The sequence below is a fragment of the Podarcis vaucheri genome, assembly GCF_965113315.1.
Source record: "Podarcis vaucheri genome assembly, chromosome: 2".
Lineage (NCBI taxonomy): Eukaryota > Metazoa > Chordata > Lepidosauria > Squamata > Lacertidae > Podarcis > Podarcis vaucheri.
Window position 1 is genome coordinate 123,739,798 of NC_138760.1, and position 20,736 is coordinate 123,760,533.

Sequence of the window (20,736 nt, forward strand, 5' to 3'; positions counted from 1 at the left end):
TGCCCCTCCAGCAGATATCATGCACATGCAGCCCACTACCAAAATCAGCACAATCACTTTTGTGACTTGTCCCCACAAAACACTTTATCACAGTTTCTTCCTATCTATTCAAAGGCCCTTTGCTGCACGATACCAAATGTAAGAATTCACTGATAGATGTATCTATGTACTGGCTCACTGGGAAAACTGGGATCTGGGCAACTTCTGTTTCAGTGTATCTGAAGAAGTGTGCATGCACACGAAAGCTCATACCAAGAACTAACTTAGTTGGTCTTTAAGGTGCTACTGGAAGGAATTTTTTTATTTTGACTATGGCAGACCAACACGGCTACCTATCTGTAACTGGGAAAACTTCAGAAATTCATATAGACAGGTGAGCTCAGCTTCTCAGCAGCCCCTCTGCCTGAGTGATAATTCCTGGCAGCCTGATACCTGAGTGCCATTCCAGAAATAACAAACCCAGATGAAGACAAAAGGGTGTGATTAACTTGGCTGGGAAACAGGGAAAATGCAAATATCTCTTTTGCTACACTTGATGGGTGTTTGGTGGGGGGTAAGGGGAACTATGGGGCAGGGACCAGGATGCTCAGATTATGGCCCCCAGACCTCCCCTTTCATGAAGTAACCGTGATGTACGAGTGATGTAGTTTGGGGGGGATGAAACATGGGGATTAGCAGCTAATAAAAGTTTGGGGGCTCTTTTGTTTGGGGCTTCCATCTTGTTCCACCTTGTGGCAGGTGGAAGTCCTGTCACAACAGTCTTCAATAAAGACCAAGCCTACCGGCTGCTGTTTTGCTCTGGTATTCCTGGCTGGTGTCCTTGTTTTTTGTCAAAAGGGAGCCCTCAGATTTCTCTGTTAACAGAAGAGACCCCCGAGGGTCATCTAGTCCAACCCCCTGAAATGCAGGAAGTTCAACTAAAGTTTACTGAACTGAATGAGTAGCTCAGTTGATTGAGCGTGAGACTCTTAATCACAGGGCTATGAGTTCGAGTCCCGTGTTGGGCAAGAAGATTCCTGCATTGCAGGGGGTTGAGCTAGATGACCCTTGGGGTCCCTTCCAAATCTACAATTCTGTGAGCCACCCAAGAACTCCATTAACCTTCACCCGCAGAACTACAGTTCCCAGGGTCCCGGGGAGAAAGAGTGGGACTTCTGCTTTGCCACAAAGGACCCTCTTGCTGCCGCCCCCTCCTCATGTTGCAAAACTGCCACCTGGATGGCTTTAAAAGTGGATTAGGCAAATTCATGGGGGCTACCAATGGCTCCTGGCCATGATGGCTGTGCTCTGCCTCTACTTCTGAATACCCTGAATCCAGGTGGCTGGGATCTGCAGGAGGGGAGAGGGCTCTTGGACTTCCCGTTGGGCATCTGCTTGGCTGCAGTGAGAACAGGGTGCCACAAGGTGTGACTGGAAAGTTGGGTCACAGAAATCAAGCACCACTTTTCTGGGCACAGCCCAGGAGGAAGGAGCAAAACCACTGTATGACAGTGCCCCCAGCTCCCAGCCCCACCAGACGGTCCAGAAGGATGTTATGGTCGATGGCATCAAACGCCGCTGAGAGATCCAGCAGAACTAGGAAACAGCTCTCACCTTTGTCCCTAGCCCACCAGAGATCATCAACCAGCGCGACCAAGGCAGCTTCAGTCCCATGATGAGACCTGAACCCCGACTGGAAGGGATCCAAATGGTCCGCTTCTTCCAGGCGTGCCTGGAGTTGTTCAGCAACCACTCGCTCAATCACCTTGCCCAAGAATGGAAGGTTTGAGACTGGGTTGAGTTGGCCCTATTGGCAGCATCTAAAAATATTTTTTTTTAAGAAGCGGTTTGATAACCGCCTCTTTCAGCGGGTCTGGGAAGGCTCCCTCACAGAGAGAAGCATTCACTGGTTTGAACATTTGACAGGTTTTCATTATTTTCTCCTTTTGCAAGACAGTGGGTACATTTTATACTTAAAAAGTTACATTTAGTTCAGAGATACAAAGTTACATTCAGTAGGGAGACAACATAAAAGTAATATTAAAGAAATAACATTAGTACAGAGACGTTGAACACAATTATAATATCTCACAGTGGCTGGTGTAGCAGGAACCCCCCACCCCAATCATTCTGTTTGCACAAACTTCACACACACTCACACTCACACACTACATACGCCACATTTCTGTTATAAATTCATAGAAAATCAACCATACATCGGATTTGCACTGTTCCATTTTATTTTACTACATGTGACAAGGACTATCAAAGGGGGTGGTGGCTAGGTTCTGGTCAGCCATAATCCCTTCAGCATACCAGCACATCCACAGGAGCCCTGCCCAGTTGCTATGTCAGCCCTGATAATCCCAGACAGAAGACAATCAAAAAAGACAAAGAACTTGCATATGGGAGTGGATTCAGCACAGACTGAAACAAAGGACAATAATCAGATTTTCCCTCTGGGGGCAGGAAACTGCAAACTCCCCTTTGTCACCTGGAAGTGACTCATGGGGAGGGGGAAAGGAGGAACCAGCCAGGTGACAGGACACTCAGGTTACCACCACAACTCCTCCCTCAACCCCTCCTTTCTGTAATGTATGCATGATGTCAACCCCTTCTGTAATGTATGCATGATGTCAACCCCTCCTTTCTGTAATGTATGCATGATGTTTCTGGGGGTGGGCTTGACCTAGAGGAGGGGAATTTCAAAAGTTTTTATAAGGTCTTGCACACCATCTTTCTGGGTCTTTCCTCTCTCTTGCAAGTGAAGGGAATACCCTGTTGCAACAGTTCAATAAAGGCCAAGCCTACAGGCTGCTGTTTTGCTCCAAGTTATCCTGGTTGGTGTCTTTACTTTTTGTCCAAGGGAGCCCTCAGATTTTTCCGTTAACACTGGAAAAGGAAGCAACACAGCAGACTATGCCGTGGTTTTGAGCATCACAGAGAGCAATGCAGGGGGGCAGACAAGTGGGGAGACTTTACTGATAGCAAATATTTATTCTCTTATTGATAAAGAGGAAAAGAAACCTTGATTCAACTCAAAATTCTTATAACACAATCAAAAAACATTCGCTGCTCCTTGAGAAAACATTCAGGAACTGCAAAGACCTGGAGACATTTTTTAAAAGGGGGGGGGGAGATCACGTGGTCACTGAGTCATTTCCAGGAAGGGAAACTCCCAGTGGCTGAAAACGGAGAAAGTGAAACTTAACTCGGCTTTTGGCGGGAGGGAGCCATGGCTGCTGCAGGGAGTCACATCCAGTGTCTCCGTGATGAAGCCACTTGCTCCATCTGCCTGGATTACTTCAAGGATCCAGTGACCATCCCAGAGTGTGGGCACAACTTCTGCCGATCCTGCCTGATCCTGTTCTGGGGGGAGTCGGAGGCGGAGGCTTCCTGCCCTCACTGCAGAAAAACAGTCCAGAGAAGGAGCCTCATCCCCAACCGGCAACTGGCTAATATGGTAGAAATAGCCCAGAATCTCAGCCTTCAGGAGGGAAAGGAGGAAGGAGGGGAAGGAGGAGTCTGCGAGGATCACCAGGAGCCCCTGAAGCTCTTCTGCAAGGAGGATGAAGCCCCCATCTGCGTGGTGTGTGACAGATCCAAGGACCACAAACACCACGAGGTGATTCCTCTGGAAGAGGCTTTTGAGGAATACAAGGTAGGAGATCCCTGGATCTGGAGGGGGAGAAATAGCTGTGGATTCTTCTTGGGAGGTTTTCTTTTTAATTCTCAGGTCCAAAGTAGGCATGGCATGAACTGGTGGTTGTTTATTATGTAAAAAGAAGCCAAGGGGAAGCCTAAGGGCTCCTGGGATGACTCAGAAGAAGGAGTCACAGTCTTTCTCTCTTCCAGGGGGACAAAGGGAGCTCCCTTGATATTCCTGAGTAGCATCTGCAAAGACTTGGTAGAAGTCTGTAAGCAAGGGGTGACCTAACTGAGTCCCTGAGCCCCACAGGGCTGGCACAGAAAAAAGGTAGCTGGTCCAGGGAGCCAAGACCCAAAAAGGTTGAAAACCTCTGGACTTTTATTTTCTCAAAAAAACTACTCTGCTATTATAGCAAGGCCACTGGGCGCAATAAGCCAGCATACTATTCACCTCCTCTCTGTGTGTCTCAATCAGACCTGAGTTTTTCCTTTTCTCTTTAGGAAGAGATCTGTCTCCGCCTGGAGATTCTGAGGAAAGAGAGAGAGGAAATTCTGGCCCATCAAGCAGCCCTGGACAAGGAATGCAAAGACCTCCTGGTAAGTGTCTCTATTCTTGCTAGTTACAGATAGTGAGGGAAGAAGCACTTGAAGAGTCGAGTCAGGACTGAGGAGGGATGGGGAAATCTGCCCATTTCAACTTCTCCCCATTTCTCCTTTTTCCATATCAGTCTGTTTATTCATTTATTATTCTGAAAATGAATCAGATGTTAGGGTGGCTACCTCCTTGTATAAATATTTTGAAATGTACTTTACCTTCATAAATACATTTTTTGTGAACATTACCTGGCTTGTTCAACCTTGAAAAATTCAGAGGTGTGAATTTCAAAAGATTGCTCTGTTTCATTCTCCATATTTTTTCAGCAATAGTAAATTATGGTAGGTAAATTCACTTTTGAATGCAGCTAATTTGGGTTTATTTTCCATTGTTGTTTATTACATGAATAGCAGTGAAGGAGAAGCCTGAGGACTTGTGAGCTGAGAGGGTGGAAGCAGGTCAATCCAAATCCTGATTTACCATCAATATTACTAAAGAGTTGTCTTTCTAAATGTGCACTATTGTTCATCTTAAGGAAATTCAGGGAGCTACGGGGATAAACTCTGCGCTTTCTCCTCATTCTCCTGTTTCTGTTGCCTTCCTTCCACCACAATGGTCCCAGTCTAAACTGAGGGTGTTTTATGTCCATGGACGTTCTCTGAACAGCTCTGAACTCTGGTTATGCCATGCCCCAAATCATGCAGGGAATATCCTGTGGGGATGTTCAGGGAGGCAGGAGAGGATATATTATTTTATTATATCCTTCATAACTTTCGCCAGCAAGTTCTATAACTTAGCAAAGTTGTTAAACAATCCCCCTTTCAAATTACACAGCGGTTAGCTAGTTGCAGGCTCATCTGAACCTCACTATTTAGGATTCCTGGTTTCCCTTTTTTATATCCCTCCTAAAAGAATAGACACGGCCATCTGATTAAAGTTATCATAAAACTAGTTTACTTACAATCATCCAGTTCACAATGAGATTCCTGAAGGCAGGCTTAATTTAAAGAACAACATATAACTTTGTAAAATAGTCTCAAGTGACTGCGACTGAGCAGTCACTTCTCCTAACTCTTAGGAACACACAATGGAGAAGACACAGAGCAGAACATGGAGGCCGTGCGCTCCTCTCCCAAGAACAGGCCACACTCACATTCACTCACATGCAAAGGAAGTCTGTCTCAGCTCAGGAGGAACTAGCAAGTTTTCTCCTGAGTGATACAAAGCATTCCCCAGCATGTGCATTGTAGGACTGTTGTATTTGACTGCAATACGTTTTTACATCCCACATATCCATGGCTAGGGAAAAAATGCTCCTTCCTTTAGGCTGTAGCCCTCTGCAAAATAGAAGTCAACAGAAACAGCAATGGAGAGGGCCTCCCCTCAAAAGAAAGGTTTACTTCTTTAGTAACTGGAGGTTTCATGTCTATGAAAAATCGGAAGTGTTGTCCCTGTGGAATTCTCACAAGTCTCTTCCTGATGTTTTGAAGGCTGAGCACCTTCCACACTCAGACCTCCTCTTTTCTTGCAGAAATTAACAGAAACGGAGAGGCTGAAGACTGTGGAGAAGTTCAGAGAACTGCGCCAGTTTCTGGAAGAACAAGAGAAACGTCTGTTGACTCACGTGGAAGAGGTGGAGAAGGAGATTGCAGGGAGAAGGGATGAGCAGCTGGCCAGACTCTGCAGGAAACTCTCCTCTCTTGAGAGGATCATCCAGGAGATGGAGGAGAAGAGTCAGCAGCCAGCGAGTGAACTCCTGCAGGTAAGATGGTGGCAGGAACAGCCCAAGGCTCCAGGAAAAGGCTGCCCCTTTCATGTATGCAAGGAGTGCAGGGGCTCAGATGATGGAGCCTCTAGTCAGGTTTGCAATGGACAGGAATAGACCTGGGATGCTTAACTCACCTGAATGCAGACTAGAGATTCTTGATGGAATGGGAGCTGATCTTCTGCTCTTTGCTGATGCTTTGTCTCCGAATGCCTTTCAGCTGTGGGGGCTTCGTCTAGGATGCATTCAGGCCTCCTTCCGACATGAGCCAGTCTCTTGACCAAGCTTCTCTTCCCGTTTCCTCCACAACTTCTGGGTTGATCCCCTTCCCCATGGATACAGATGGGCCCAAAATGGTGCTCAGTCACAGTGACCAAAGAGCAAGACATAGGGACTCATCCAGACTGCTGCTTGTACCACCCCTTCCCTCCAGGAAAACCCACTGTTTACTGCTGAATTAGAGCAAACCTCAGCCAGGTTTTCTCCGGATTGACGTTTGCTTTGATGTTGCACGAAGGAGCAGGTTTTTCCCGAGGGAAAGCGGCAGGGCAAAGGCAAAACCACTTGGACTCGTGTTTTCTAGGCAAAGGAAAAGCAGAAGTGTGGATGGCCCCAAAGAAACATGGAATTGTTTTATTACCCCTTGGGAGGCATTTTATGCTGCAGGTGCTTTTTTTACTTCCAGATGAAAAACAGAATTTGAAATTTTGGGACTTCTATTGAAGACAGTGCCCTGGCAGGATTATCCTGTAGGCTTACTTACATCTGAATTGCACAATGCAAACTAAATTAAAGTTACTAAATTATAATCTAAGACTAGAGATGGTGTGAATCGTCTCTTGAACCCACAAATGTGAAATTTCCTTAAATGCTGGTGGATTTTCATAAGGTTTTTAAACAACAATGGCAAACTGATGTGGAAATGTGGAGAACTTGATATCGGAACAATTAAGTTCTTAAAGACTGGAAAAATAAAAGCTGTGAGAAACGAAAACTGGCTGATTCCGCCATCCCTCCCCAAAACCTTGGCATGTGCCAGGCAGACTGACATCCGAGGGCCAGGGTCTGAGGGGGTCTTCCTAGTGTGGTATGTGGTGTGCAGTGAATTCCCTTCTCTTTTCCCCTCTAGGATGTGAGAAGGACCTTGCAGAGGTAAGTGGATCTGGCTCATTTCCATTCTTTGAAGCAGAGATGCAGGAACCTCAAACATGGCCCTCCAATGGCTGCAGGGGGGAGACTGTAGGACTCACTCGCTGCAGCACCTCACACTTTCTGTTCATGGACTTTGTGGTAATTTCAAACATCTAGAAGAGAAAGTCCCAAAGATGCTTGGGAAGAGCTTAGGACATATTTCAATGCCCAACTAGAAGCCCCCCAACTCTGGTATCTCAGCCCCTTTGAGGCACTGAGGGAGGGAAGGTCTGTTGGTCTAGAATAGGTGGGATCTTTTTCTTGGGAGCGTTTCCACCGTGAGAGGCTGAAGGTGGTCTTGAGTTGGGGGTGAAAGTCAGGTTGTTTCCTGCCTCTGGAGGGAGAGTCCCATGGGGCATGGAGTTGTGCCCTTCCTGGGTGGGAGAGGGGGTGAAGGGAGGGTGGAGGTTGTTCTCCTTGACCACTGGGCAGCTTTGGACATCACTCACATCCTCAGGAGAGGCTCAGGGAGGGAGGGATTGCAGGCATTCCACCTCAGGGGTTTGGTTCTTAAGTCCTGGCACCTTCCCAGAAAGTTGTTAGGGGGCAACATTCTTTGAAGCCATGGGAGTCCTCCAGTGGTGTCACTTGGGGTTACATCTTGTCCCTTGTGCTGTCTAGCATCCTTACGAAGCCACTGACAGCTGTCCTCAGGGGTTTTGGACTGAGGTCTCATCTGTGGTGGAAATAAACCTGTTGGGAAATAAACTTCCACTTTGTTTGTCTTATTGAAATCACCCGCAATAATTAGGGAGATGAGGCCACAATGGGGCCATTCATTGTTTTTCTTTTCACCAGGTATGAGAAAAGAGAGAGTCCAGAGAAGTCACTGGCTTTCCCTCCAGAGCTGAGGAACAGGATCTTGGAATCCTGTGATCTAAATCACCTTGTGGAGGATACAATGAAACAATGGGAAGGTAATGAAAAATGGCTGCCAGGATTTCACACTGGGAATTCTGTTACTTCTTCAGAACTGAACATGCCAGGCTCTTATTGCATGGAATTGAGTAACCCCAGGATACCTTCCTTCTTGGTGCTCCAGCCTTCATTTCCTGTTCTCCAGAATGGCCCATATGTATATTGTGACGCTGGGAAAGAAAGCCTGAACCAGAGTATAGAGCAAAGTCAGGTTTTTTTCCTTCCATGTGCATCTGTTTACAGTTACCGTATTTTTCGCTCTATAACACGCACCTGACCATAACACGCACGTAGTTTTTAGAGGAGGAAAACAAGAAAAAAATATTCTAAACGAAACAGTGGATGTATGATTTTTGTGGTTCATGCTGTGGCCACAGACGTGATCTGACGGTGAGTTTGGGGTAGCCCAATGCAAAAATCCTGAGGATCCATGTGGATCCATGCTTTGTAACCACGATTTTGCGCCATTGCAGCCCCATGAAACAGTGGGTGCGTGTGTGTGTTTTGGTGCAGGCTGTAGCCATGCATATGCTATATGATCTGATGGTGAACTTGGGGTGACCCAGTGCAAAAATCCTGAGGATCCATGTGGATCCATGCTTTGTAACCACATTTTAAGTGGGGAGGGAAGGAAAAGTATTAAAGGGAGAAGGAACACGCGTGGGGTGGGTGGAGAAGGATGTGGCTAATAATGCAGGAGAGGGGTCTAAGGGGACAAGGAACACGCGTGGGGTGGGTGGAGAAGGATGTGGCTAATAATGCAGGAGAGGGGTCTAAGGGGAAAAGGAGCTCGCATGGGGTAGGTGGAGAAGGAGCTTTTCGGAGAGCTGAGCGGGGAGGGGGGAGGGAAAGAGCACTGTTGCTTTAAAGGAGCCAACCGGACAGCAGCCACTTACAGCAGTGTAAGCAGCTCCTTTCCTCTCCCGCTTTCCTCCTCTCCCTCTTTGCTGCTTTACGCAGCTAATGGCAAATCCCCTGCAACCCAAGTCCTGCTCAGCAGATCAGCTGAGATGCTGGGAGAATTGTAATTTCCCCCTCTCCCTCATCCCTCCTGTCCCCAGCAGCCTTTTAAAAATCTTTTTTACTGGTTTTCACTGCGTTCGTGGCTCAGAGCCCTCCTGTGCCCTGCCGTTCCTCTGCAGCCTCATGGCTCCATTTAGAGAGCGCACGGACCTTTGCTAGCTGAGGCTGCAGCAGCTGTTGCTGGCTACGCGGCGCTTTTTCCGGCTCGCTATGGCTCCCATCTGTCCTTCCTTGCGTGTAAGCGGCTGCTGCCCCCTTTGCTGGCATGGCTCTCCTTCCCTCCCTTCCTCCTCAGCTCCTCCCCTCCTCCTGGCTGTAAAGCAAGCAAAGCTAGAGCCGTGCAAAGCCCTGCAAGCGGCTCCCGCTTTGCTTGACTGACGGCAGCCATGGATCCAGTGAGTGCATTCGCTCTGTAACACGCACAGGCATTTTCCCTTCCTTTCTAGGAGCAAAAAAGTGCGTGTTTTGGAGCGAAAATTACGGTATATGAAACCTCCTTTTCCTTGTGGTTCCCTGTCTACACAATCTGGGGTTGTCCTTTTGGAGGTTCTCCTGCTCTGAATGGAGTCAGTGGGCTTTAAGAAGCCCCCAGTTCCCCCTCTGCCTCCTGCTCAGGCTTGTTTCTCAGCCGTGGAGCCAAGGCCTGAGCCGCCGCCTCCTCAGACGTCCCCCTGCAGCTGCCATATCTAGGGCTTCAGCCTTCAAGATCTCCTGAGAGTTCCCCCATTGGGAGAGGAAGCAAGAGCACATGAGCCCCAAAGGGAACAATTATGCTTGTGAAGAACCTTAAAGATTTGTAGAAGGTTTGTGAGGAAGGACTTCCTTTTGCCTGAGAGCTCTGCCAATCCTTCCTCATCAAACTTCATTTCTCCTTATGTTTCACAATTTTGGCTTTAATCATTCCCCCCACCACTTTACTTGGGGAAGATGTTAAGGCTGCCTCCATCTCCCCTCTGCCTCCTTTTACGGGATTCCTATTGCTCTGCCTCCCCTCCAGTCCTCCAATGTAGAGCCCAATTTAGGGACAAAGTTCAGAGACCAGCAGGATTCATGCTGAATATTTTTATTCTCTTATTTGTAAGCTTGCTTTGTGATTGCTGAGGGGTTTTTTGGTTTGTTTTCTTAAAAGATTTTTATTAAAAGTTTCAACATAACAAATTATCAAAAACATATCATCCTTATTCCCCCCCCCCATTTTCCCCCTCCCTCCCACCTGGACTTCCCTCAACTCCTCTCTCTGGTTTTCCAACACATACAGTGGTGCCTCGCAAGACGAAAAGAATCCGTTCTGTGATTCTCTTCGTCTAGTGGTTTTTTCGTCTTGCGAAGCAAGCCCATTGAAGGATTAGCGGATTAGCGCTTTTAGCGGCTCATCTGCTGATCGGATCAGCTGATAAGTGGCTTAGCGGCTTAGAAAAAGGGGGGGGGGAAACCAGCAGGAACTCGCAAGACATTGTCGTCTGGCGAAGCAAGCCCATAGGAAATTCGTTTTGCGAAGCACCTCCAAAACGGAAAACTCTTTCGTCTAGCGAGTTTTCCGTCTTGCGAGGCATTCGTCTTGCGGGGCACCACTGTATTATTCTCTGCATTTTATAAAATGGTAAAGATCCTTAAGCTATCTATCTATTATGTTAACAATAAAAAAGTGTATGTTTATTCAAAACCTGCCAAGGAGTCCAGTTCATTTTGTTGTTTCTTTAAATACTTTGTAAAAGGTTCCCATTCTTCTTTAAAGTCACAGTTGTCCTTATCACACAGTTTGTATGTTAGTTTGCTAATTCTGCATATTCCATCCGTTTCCCTTGCCACTGTTCTTTTGTCGGGGTTTCTTCATTCTTCCATCCTTGTGCTATTAAGACTCTTGCCGCCACTCTTGCATACATAAGCATGTTCTTCATTTTCCTTGGCAGGTCTCTACCTACAATCCCTAACAAAAATGCCTCAGGCTTTTTTACAAATGTTAATTTGAACATTTTCTTTAACTCATTATATATCATTTCCCGATTTTTTAAAAATTTCTCTACAATCCGACCACATGTGATAAAAAGTCCCTTCTTTTTCCTTGCATTTCTAGCATATATTTGACCCAGTTTTGTACATTTTTGCAATCTGTACTGGTGTAATGTACCATCTATACATCGTTTTCATGTAGTTTTCTTTTAAAAGGGAACAACCTGTAAATTTTAAATCTGTTTTCCACAATCTTTCCCAATCTTCGTACTATGATCACTGAGTTTTAAAGCTTTAGTTATTTTCATAGATTCTTCCTATGATTTTCATGTTTATAATTATTTATGTACAATTTAATTAATATTTAATAATTGTACTTGAATTTAAGGATGCCACGTTATGAAGTGTTACTTTTGTATGGAGATTTATTTCTGGTGGAAGAGTATTGCCCTTACACTTTATATCTTTTTGCTTCCTCAGATGCTGCGTTATACAGAAAACCGATTCAGAAAGGTAAATTTCCAGGGGAGGAACAATTTCACAGGAGGGATAGGGACTGATATTTCATGGGTGTTGAACCATCTGTTCTGCAGACTTTGGGACCCCCATCAGTGGTGTCACTCTGGGAAACAGTCCTCTACTTGTGTTTGGGTTATTTCTATGTCCTATGAATGAACTGGGCAGGAGGTTGAAGGCTTGGACTTGGGGCAGAGCTTGTCCCTGAGAAGAACCTGCACACCAGTCTGAGTTCCTTTCCTGCCAATAGACTATTATCCTGCTTTCCCCCTTAATTTTATTGATTTTGCTTTCTTTCATAAAATTTATATACTGCTTGATTGTGGGGAAAAGCCTCAGAGCCTTACGATATATTACAAAAGCCCTTAAGGAGAATCCTGCAGGGTCAGTCCAATGTCCGTCTTGTCCAGTTCTCATGTATAAGGAATAAGTGTGTTAAAAAGGGCAGCCGCAAGCACCCAGTCCCTCCTCCACCTCCTGCCAGGCTGGTCTCCCAGCAGCAAAGCCAAGGCCAGAGCCGCCTCTTCCTCAGTTTTTCAACCTCACCAGCCATTTCTCGTGCTTCAGCCATCCCCATCTCCTCAGAGTTCCCACAGTTCTTTTGAGATCAGCCCCATTCCAGGAGGGAGGACTTCCCATTGCACGAGACCCTTGGAATTACAGGGTAAAACTCTGCCAATTCTTCCTCTGCAATTTGGTTTGTCAGCATACTTGGAAATTCCAGTTTCAACAGCTTTTCCCCACCAGTTTACTTGGGGCAGATGTTAAACCTTTCTTCATCCATCCAGTTCAGACCCCCATTTCATTTGTGGATTTTGAATGATTGTATTCCTCTATTTTCTAGTATGGTTTACCATATAATCATGGAATAGCGAAGTTTGGAAGGATCCCAAGGATCATGTAGTCCAGCCCCCTGCAATGCAGGAATTACAGCTAAACACGTAACCGTATTTTTCGCTCTATTGGATGCACCCAACCATAGGACGCACCTTGTTGGTTTTTTTAAAATAATAGTTTTGTATTAAGTTTTCCACTTTAACAATCCAATCAGATCACATTAAATATTCCAAATTGTACAAATACATATCATAAAGTCCAAATATTTTGCCAAATTATAAATTTTTGTTGGGGCTTCCCATGCTTCAAGTTCAGTGGGGTCCAATCATCTTATATTTCTACTGCCTTAAGTTTCCAATAGTCCCTTCTTTAAATCTTCCTGTTGTTATCCTTCTTTCTTTCATAGCCTCTGAGTTGTGCAATAATATGCTTCTGTGTGAACTTTGTGTGACTCTTTTTTTTTTTTTTGCAGCTGGTAAGTCTTTTACTTGCGGTATGTCCTCACACGCTGGTGTTTATGCCAAATCCATCCAAAAGTCCTTCTCTGGTGGCAGACACCATCTTTTCCCAGTTCTGATGAAATAAAATCTAGGCATTTGCTCATTAATTTTCTCAGACAGGTTGCACCAAACATTAGTCTTTCCAGGGGAGGTTTGCCAAGTCAGACTTGAAGTACAGATATGATAACAAAGTAAGAGCTCGCCTCCCCCCTGACTATTAATCTCTGCAACTCAGTCTGTCTCATCATGGCAGATCCCGATTAAATAGTGTGTCACAGGAGAGTCATTTATCTTCTTCCAAGTATTTTAAAAAACAAAGGCTTCAGTTAGTATTATTATTTCCACACAGTTTATATTTTCTGATCTCACTTGCTATAGGTAGTGTAGACGGTTCTTCTGGGGGGTATTATTGTAGTAGAAAAAGAAAAAGTTTTATCCCCCCCTTTCCGTTCCGTTCCAACATACCGGCTTAGATGTTTTTCTTTGATGTTATCTTCTTCCTTCTGTCACTCTTAGCACCTCAGTGGCTGTAGTTGGCAGATTAAATACCCTTCATTCGCCCAAAGCATGTACTATCTTAAATCCAATTTTTAATCTTAAGAAATGGAACGAAGACAGCGTCCAGGAGATCCGAGCAATCTCGAGGGCTTTCCATCCAGTGCCCCCACTCCCTCCTTCTTTACGAACTTGGGGGTGGTTTGTGGGCAGCCGCAGATGAGACTGCATTTTCCCTTCCACCGGGAATAATTTGGGAGGCTGATTACTCCCATCTCAGCCTCTAAATTACCTCGTGTGAGCTGGAGAGATGGTATTGTCAGCCATCTCCCGTGGTGCCCCTAGCGGAGCACCTTGTTTTAGAGGGGGAGAACAAGAAAAAATTCTCCCCCTCTCTGCTCAGCGCCCCTTCAGCGAAGCCGCAGGAGAAACAGAGCCCCTTCCATTTCTCCTCCTGCTTGGCTGAAGGGGCGCTGCGCAGCTCTCCCTCTCTGCTGAAGCCAGGAGAGTCTTGCTCTGCAGGCTTCAGCGAAAGCAATGCGAAGCCTCTGGAGTGTGGAGGGAGCGCTCCCTCTGCGCTTCGGAGGCTTTGCGTTGCTATTGCTGAAGTCAAGGAGCCTGCATTCGCTCCATAGGATGCACACACATTTCCCCTTGATTTTTGGAGGGGAAAAAGTGTGTCCTATAGAGCGAAAAATACGGTAGTTGTTTTAATTCCTTAGGCCTAGTGATATTACATTATCAGGAATAATCTTTTGGACAATAGTTAACATCACTACTTAGGCCTACGGCTGTTGTCTTTTGCAATTATGTGTTCTATGATTTACCGTATTTTTCGCTCCATAGGACGCACGTTTTCCCCTTCAAAAATCAGGGGAAATGTGTGTGCGTTCTATGGAGCGAAGACGCCATAGCCCCGCGACCCTCTCCCGGCTGGAGAGGTGACGCGCGGCTATGGCAGGAGCCTCTCCGCTGCGTCTTTCCGCTGCTCCCTGACCTGCTCTTTGGGGCTGGTGGTGGGCTTCCCCCCGCCAGCCCCAAAGAGCAGGTCGAAAGGAACCTGAAGCCTAGAGAGCGAGAGGGGTCAGGGCACACCAACCCCTCTCACTCTCCAGGCTTCCAAGGTAGCCGCCTGAACGCACCTTAAACGGCACCTTGTTTTAGAGCGGGAAAACAAGAGGGGGAAAGTTCTCCCCCTCTCTGTGCAGCGCCTCCTGCCGCTTCGCTGAAGGGGCGCTGGGCAGAGAGAGCGAGATTTTTTTTTTCTTGTTCTCCCCCCTCTAAAACAAAGTGCGTCCTATTGTCCAGTGTGTCCTATGGTGTGAAAAATGCAGTAATCTTTTGCTTGAAATAAGGAAACAACAGATGCTATGTTATGGTGATGTTTTGTAAAAAAAGATTTATTTTTAAGCGACTGCATTGTAGCCTGTTAAGCCTGTCTTTTTGCTTCCTCAGATGTTCAGTCATTCAGAAATCTTCTGAGAGGTAAATTTCACTTGGAGACCCCAATTCACAGGATGGGAAGGACTAGTGTTTCATGGGGGTCAAGAGTCTCTTCTGTACAGCTTGACTCTGGCCCTGTTGTTTGTACCACAAAGGCAGAGAGGGTGGACTTGAAGGTGCAGAAGGCGGGGAGAGAAATTGCCCAGAAGGGTCAGCTGGAGGAGGGAAGAGTTTCATTCCTGCCTAGAGAGAGTTGGGTTGCTTTTCCATGTGACCTTTTTCTCAGACAGGTCCTCTATTTCCATGATTAAAATTTATCCCCTGGGCGGATTTTTAAAATTTGGCAAAATGTCTCAAGTTGTTTGGTTTGGTTTACAGTAACCCTTGAAAAAAATTTCTGGTGCATCAGTCTCAGACCTAAGGCACCCAGCTAAGCTAGCCTAGAGCAGAGAATCGCAACAGAGCAGCATCTTCAGCTAGCCACATCCTGTATAAAACCCTTTTGTTGTGGCTGGACACTCGCCCAGCCACAAGATCTTGGAGAAGGAGTCTGGGAGGGCAAGAGTTAACACCCCCCTGCCCTTAAGGAGAGTCCATATGTACATGTTTAACAGTTTAATAAATTGTTCTGTGCACACTTGTGTTCACAAAGATGGGAACATGAGCCCAAATATTTCCATGTGGCAAGTGAGGGAGCAATTTGTGTTGTTGTTGTTGTTGTTGTTGTTGTTGTTGCTGTTGTTGTTATTCTTTGGTTGTTGAAAGTTAAGAACATTGCTACTAGCAGTATATCACAGCTTCGGAAGCCTACATAGAGTAGAGGTATTTAAAATGAGTGTCGTCATAGCGATCCATGGTTAAGAGTAGAAGTTGACAAATGTGTCCTCTTTTTTGCTCTTCAAAATACAGCAACTCTATACATGCTGTCTTAGCCCCTAGCTGGTAACTTTCTGAGTTATTCCCCCTTTCCCCCAGGGAACTAGTTTTATGGTATATATTAAATCCAAAAGAGAAGCTTGGAATAACAGTCCTTTGTAAAATTGCCCTGCCATCTGCCTCCTCTTCCCTGGCAGCAAGGCCTAAGCCTCCAAGATGGTAGGGAGGAAGGCAAGGAGAGACCAAGTGGGTGAGAGAGATGGAGAGCAGGAATAAACAGGCTCCCCACTTAGCACAATTTTCACTTGTAGGCACGAGGCCCAGAACGATGAAGGGCAGTAGGCAATTATTATTATTATTATTATTATTATTATTATTATTATTATTATTATTATTATGGGTCCTCATATCCTAGCCCAACCCAGAGCTCCCTCCATCTCCCCTCTGCCTCCATCTCCCCTCTGCCTCCTTTTACGGGATTCCTATTGCTCTGCCTCCCCTCCAGTCCTCCAATGTAGAGCCCAATTTAGGGACAAAGTTCAGAGACCAGCAGGATTCATGCTGAATATTTTTATACTCTTATTTGTAAGCTTGCTTTATGATTGCTGAGTTTTAAAGCTTTAGTTATTTTCATAGATTCTTCCAATGATTTTCTTGTTTTTAATTATTTTTTGTACAATTTAATTAATATTTAATAATTGTACTTGAATCTAAGGATGCCACGTTATGAAGTGTTACTTTTGTATGGAGATTTATTTCTGGTGGAAGAGTGTTGCCCTTACACTTTATATCTTTTTGCTTCCTCAGATGCTCTGCTATTCAGTGAACAGATTCAGAAAGGTAAATTTCCAGGGGTGGAACAATTTGACAGGAGGGATGGGGACTGATATTTCATGGGTGTTGAACCGTCTGTTGTGCTGATTTTCAGACCCCTATCAATGGCGTAGCTCTGGGAAACAGTCCTCTGTTTGGGTTCTTTGTCTGTCCCATGAATGAACTGGGAGGGAGGTTGAAGGCTTGGACTGGGGGCAGAGCTTGTCCCTGCGAAGAACCTACACACCAGTCGCCAGTTCCTTTCCTGCCTATAGACAATTATCCTGGTTTCCTGGTTAATTTTATAGATTTTGCTTTCTTTCATAAAATGTATATACTGCTTTCTGGTAGGAAAAAGCCTCAGAGCCTTACAATATCTTACAAAAGCCCTTAAGGAGGATCCTGCAGAGTCAGTCCAATGTCCATCTTGTTGAGTTCTCATGTATAAGGAATCTCCCTTGCATTTTGTTATCCCTCCACATAATCTGAGGATGTTATTTTGGGGCTTCTCTAGATTTGCTTGGATTTCCCCCTCATGAAGTGTGTTAAAAGGGGCACCCGCAAGCACCCAGTCCCTCCTCCACCTCCTGCCAGGCTGGTCTCCCAGCAGCAGAGCCAAGGCCTGAGCCGCCTCTTCCTCAGAGTTTCAACATCACCAGCCATTTCTCGTGCTTCAGCCATCCCCATCTCCTCAGAGTTCCCACACTTCTTTTGAGATCAGCCCATTCCATGTGGGAGGACTTCCCATTGCACGAGACCCTTGGAATTACAGGGTAAAGCTCTGCCGATTTTCCCTGTGCAATTTGGTTTGTCAGCATGCTTGGAAATTCCAGTTTCAACAGCTTTTCCCCATGATGTTCAGTCATTCAGAAATCTCCAGAGAGGTAAATTTTGTTAGTATCTCAGCTCGCAGTCAGAGGTAACTGGCCTCACACTCCAGGCAACCGAGATACTTGTTGACCTTCCCGTCTGCATCTCCCGGCAGGCAAGGTCATAAATTGGCGATCCTCCTCAGACGTGAGGAGAACACACCCTCCTCCTTCTCCCTCCCTGCATTCCCCCAGGGAGGGGAAGAAAGACAGACAGGAGTCCTATTTACATGTCTTTATTCCTGTCATTTCAGCAGTACAGAGAAACGTGTCTGTACCCTTCAGACTCCAGCAGTAGAGTCACAACTCCACCCCTGTACTTCCAGTACAGGTCAGATGACACTCTGAGCTAACATCCGGTGCTCAGTACGGAGAATGGACTGCCCCCTTTCTCCACTAGTACAGTTCCAGACCACAACATCCTGTTTTGCATTCCAGCCACCTGCTGCTGGCTTTTGCATTGCTGCTTTTTCCTGACAAATTTTACATGGAGACCCCAATTCACAGGATGGGAGGGACTAGTATTTCATGGGGGTCAAGAGTCTCTTCTGTTCAGCTTGACTCTGGCCCTGCTGTTTGTACCACAAAGGCAGAGAGGGTGGACTTGAAGGTGCAGAAGGAGGAGGGGAGAGAAATTGCCCAGAAGGATCAGATAAAAGAGGGAAGAGTTTCATTCCCGCCTAGAGAGAGTTGGGTTGCTTTTCCATGTCCTCTTTTTCTCAGACAGGCCCTCTATTTTCATGATTAAAATTTCTCCCCTGGGCGGATTTTAAAAATTTGGCAAAATGTCTCAAGTTGCTTGGTTTGGTTTACAGTAACCCGTGAAAAAATTTCTAGTGCATTAGACTCAGATCTAAGGCACCCAGCTAAGCTAGCCTAGAGCAGAGAATCGCAACAGAGCAGCATCTTCAGCTGGCCACATCCTGTATAAAACCCTTCTCTTGTGGCTGAACTAAAAGGACGCTGGCTCAGCTACAAGATCTTGGAGAAGGAGTCTGGGAGGGCAAGAGTTAACACCCCCCTGCCCTTAAGGAGAGTCCATATGTAGGGCAACCCCACACTTGCCTGTCATGACTCTCTAAGCTCCTAACTGGTAACTTTTTGAGTTATTCCCTCTTCCCTCCATGGAACTAGTCTTATGTTATATATTACATCCAAAAGAGAAGCATGGAATAAGCTGTCCTTTGTAAAATTGCCCTGCCACCTGCCTTTTATTTTCCCCAGACTTCCAAGATGGTGGGGAGGAAGGCAAAGACAGGCCAAGTGGGTGAGGGCGATGGAGAGCAGGAATAAACAGGCTCCCCACTTAGCACAATTTTCACTTGTAGGCACGAGGGCCCAGAACGTGACCCCCCACGAAAGTGAGGGGAGGCCTATATGTGGTTTTATGTTGTATTTTTATGCTGTGAACCACCCTGAGACCTATGGACGAAGGGCAGTATACAAATATAAATTATTATTATTATTATTATTATTATTATTATTATTATTATTACGGGGGGTATTCATATACAACCTAGAGCTCCCCAAAGGCCAACCCCCTCTCCTGCCTCCTCCAATTCTCCTCTCTTTCCCCTTAGATAACACAGAAGAGATGAGTAAAAGGTTTCCTGGGTGGTTTTTCCTCTTAGAAAATGCCTGGGTTGAGAGGAGGGCAGGCACAATACACATCGGATATAAGAAAGTGAAGGGAACTGATTTAAAAACCAACAAGGAAGATATTTATTCTGATGAGAATCTGCAAGGTGTCATCTCTGTCTTGCATGCGATGCAAAGAAATCCCCTTGATCTGAAAGGGAATCTGGGTTTTTTGGTTGTTTTTTATTTATTTATCAGGGTGTCCGTTTCTGTCTCTCAGCTGACTCTGCCTAATCTTCTCTTTCCCTCATCTTCTCCCCAACAGCAAATGTCACTCTGGATCCAGACACAGCCCATCCCAAACTCATCCTGTCCAAGGATGGGAAAAGCATGACATTGGGAGACAAACCTCAAGCCCTGCCTGATAATCCTGAGAGATTCAGCGGCTGGCCTTGTGTGTTGGGACGTGAGGGATTCACAGCAGGCAGCCATTTCTGGGAAGTCACTGCGAGAAGTGGGGAAGAGTGGGCTGTGGGGGTCGCCAGGAAGTCTGTGGAGAGAAAGGGCTGCTTCCCCTTAAGCCCTGAGAGAGGGATGTGGGCTGTGGGGAAGTGGGGAGGGAAGTACTGGGCCTTCACCTCCCCTGTTTCCTCTCCTCTGTCTCTGAATGAGGAGCCCAGGAGGATCCGGGTGACTCTGGACTATGAAGGGGGACGTGTGTCTTTTTCTGGCGCTGACTCAGGAGCCGAACTCTACACGTTCTCAGGAGCCTCGTTCTCTGGAGAGACCCTCCTCCCTTTCTTTCACCTGTGGGGAAATGAAACCCCCCTCAGTATCTCCTGAGGGGACAAAATCTGCCTCTCAGTCCCAGCAGGAGTTTCTCTCCAGACCAGAGTGACTGACGTAAAAACCATTTACCCGCCAAGAGCAGGTTGGGCAGTTTTCCAAGGGCCCTTTGAGAGGATTCATTCCAGTCAAAATCAGCAGAAGTAACAGAACAAAAATGGGTTGCTCTTCCTTTGCATTTTCCTTCCTTTCCCCAGAATTCCCTCTGCTGCTTACTTCTTAGAGAGACAGTCACACTTTTAGGAGTCCTAATAAATTTTCTCACCTTCAATCTTGTTTTCTATTTGAGGTGTCTTATTTGGCAGAGGATGATACTCTTGATCCCAGGGTTGTGGGTCTGAGCCCCACGTTGGGCAAATGTTTCCTGCACTGCAGGGGGTGGGACTAGATGACCCTCAGGACCCCTTACAACTCCGCAATTCTAGGAAACCTTCCTCTCCCCACAATGCCTTATGCAGCTGTGAAAATGCATGCATCATTGGATTAATAGAGAACTGAAAAATAAACCCCTTTACCCACGTCAGGCAGGATAGCATGGAGACCTAAGACAGGAAGAAGAAGAAAAATAAATTGAGCAGGGCGTCATCTTCAAATGCCCTCTGCAAATACAGCCTCGCCATCTCCACACGTTGTCAGAAGTAAACCTTCTTGCATTGAGTGGGGCTTCTGCTCAGTTAAATGTGTTTTGAGTGGATGCATTAATGTTCCTTATTTACAGGCTGGATTCTGTCTATCGGGGGCATCAAATGGGGTGTCCTCTGGATAATGCTGGACTCCAACTCCCCTCTGACCCATTCAGCATGGCCAGGGGTCAGAGAGGATGAGAGTTGCAGTTCGGCAGCTTCCGGAAGGGGCCCCATGGGCTGTGCTGCCCTATACATTACGCAGGGCACC

General features: G+C 46.2%; 1 protein-coding gene across 5 annotated transcripts; it reads left to right on the top strand.

The window, feature by feature from the left end:
• The first annotated feature begins 3,158 nt into the window (after positions 1 to 3,158).
• Positions 3,159 to 20,113, top strand: LOC309524933 (zinc finger protein RFP-like). Of its 5 annotated transcripts, XM_082210178.1 has the most exons (8): positions 3,159 to 3,640; positions 4,129 to 4,224; positions 5,754 to 5,984; positions 7,117 to 7,139; positions 7,977 to 8,095; positions 11,550 to 11,582; positions 14,873 to 14,902; positions 19,322 to 20,113. In XM_082210178.1, the coding sequence occupies exons 1-8, from the start codon at positions 3,215 to 3,217 to the stop codon at positions 19,837 to 19,839; spliced, it is 1,476 nt and encodes a 491-aa protein (XP_082066304.1). In that variant the 5' UTR covers positions 3,159 to 3,214; the 3' UTR covers positions 19,840 to 20,113. The 5 variants fall into 5 exon arrangements, with proteins under 5 accessions (XP_082066304.1, XP_082066306.1, XP_082066307.1 ...); XM_082210180.1 differs by lacking the exon at positions 14,873 to 14,902; XM_082210181.1 differs by lacking the exon at positions 11,550 to 11,582.
• Positions 20,114 to 20,736: the final 623 nt, after the last annotated feature.

What these genes read in the sequence shown, in the direction of transcription:
- LOC309524933 (XM_082210178.1), top strand. Translation starts at nt 3,215, where the DNA reads ATGGCTGCTGCAGGGAGTCACATCCAGTGTCTCCGTGATGAAGCCACT. An exon ending in AGGCTTTTGAGGAATACAAG is followed by an intron (nt 3,641 to 4,128) that starts GTAGGAGATCCC and finishes TTTTCTCTTTAG; the next exon opens with GAAGAGATCTGTCTCCGCCT. An exon ending in TACAATGAAACAATGGGAAG is followed by an intron (nt 8,096 to 11,549) that starts GTAATGAAAAAT and finishes TTGCTTCCTCAG; the next exon opens with ATGCTGCGTTATACAGAAAA.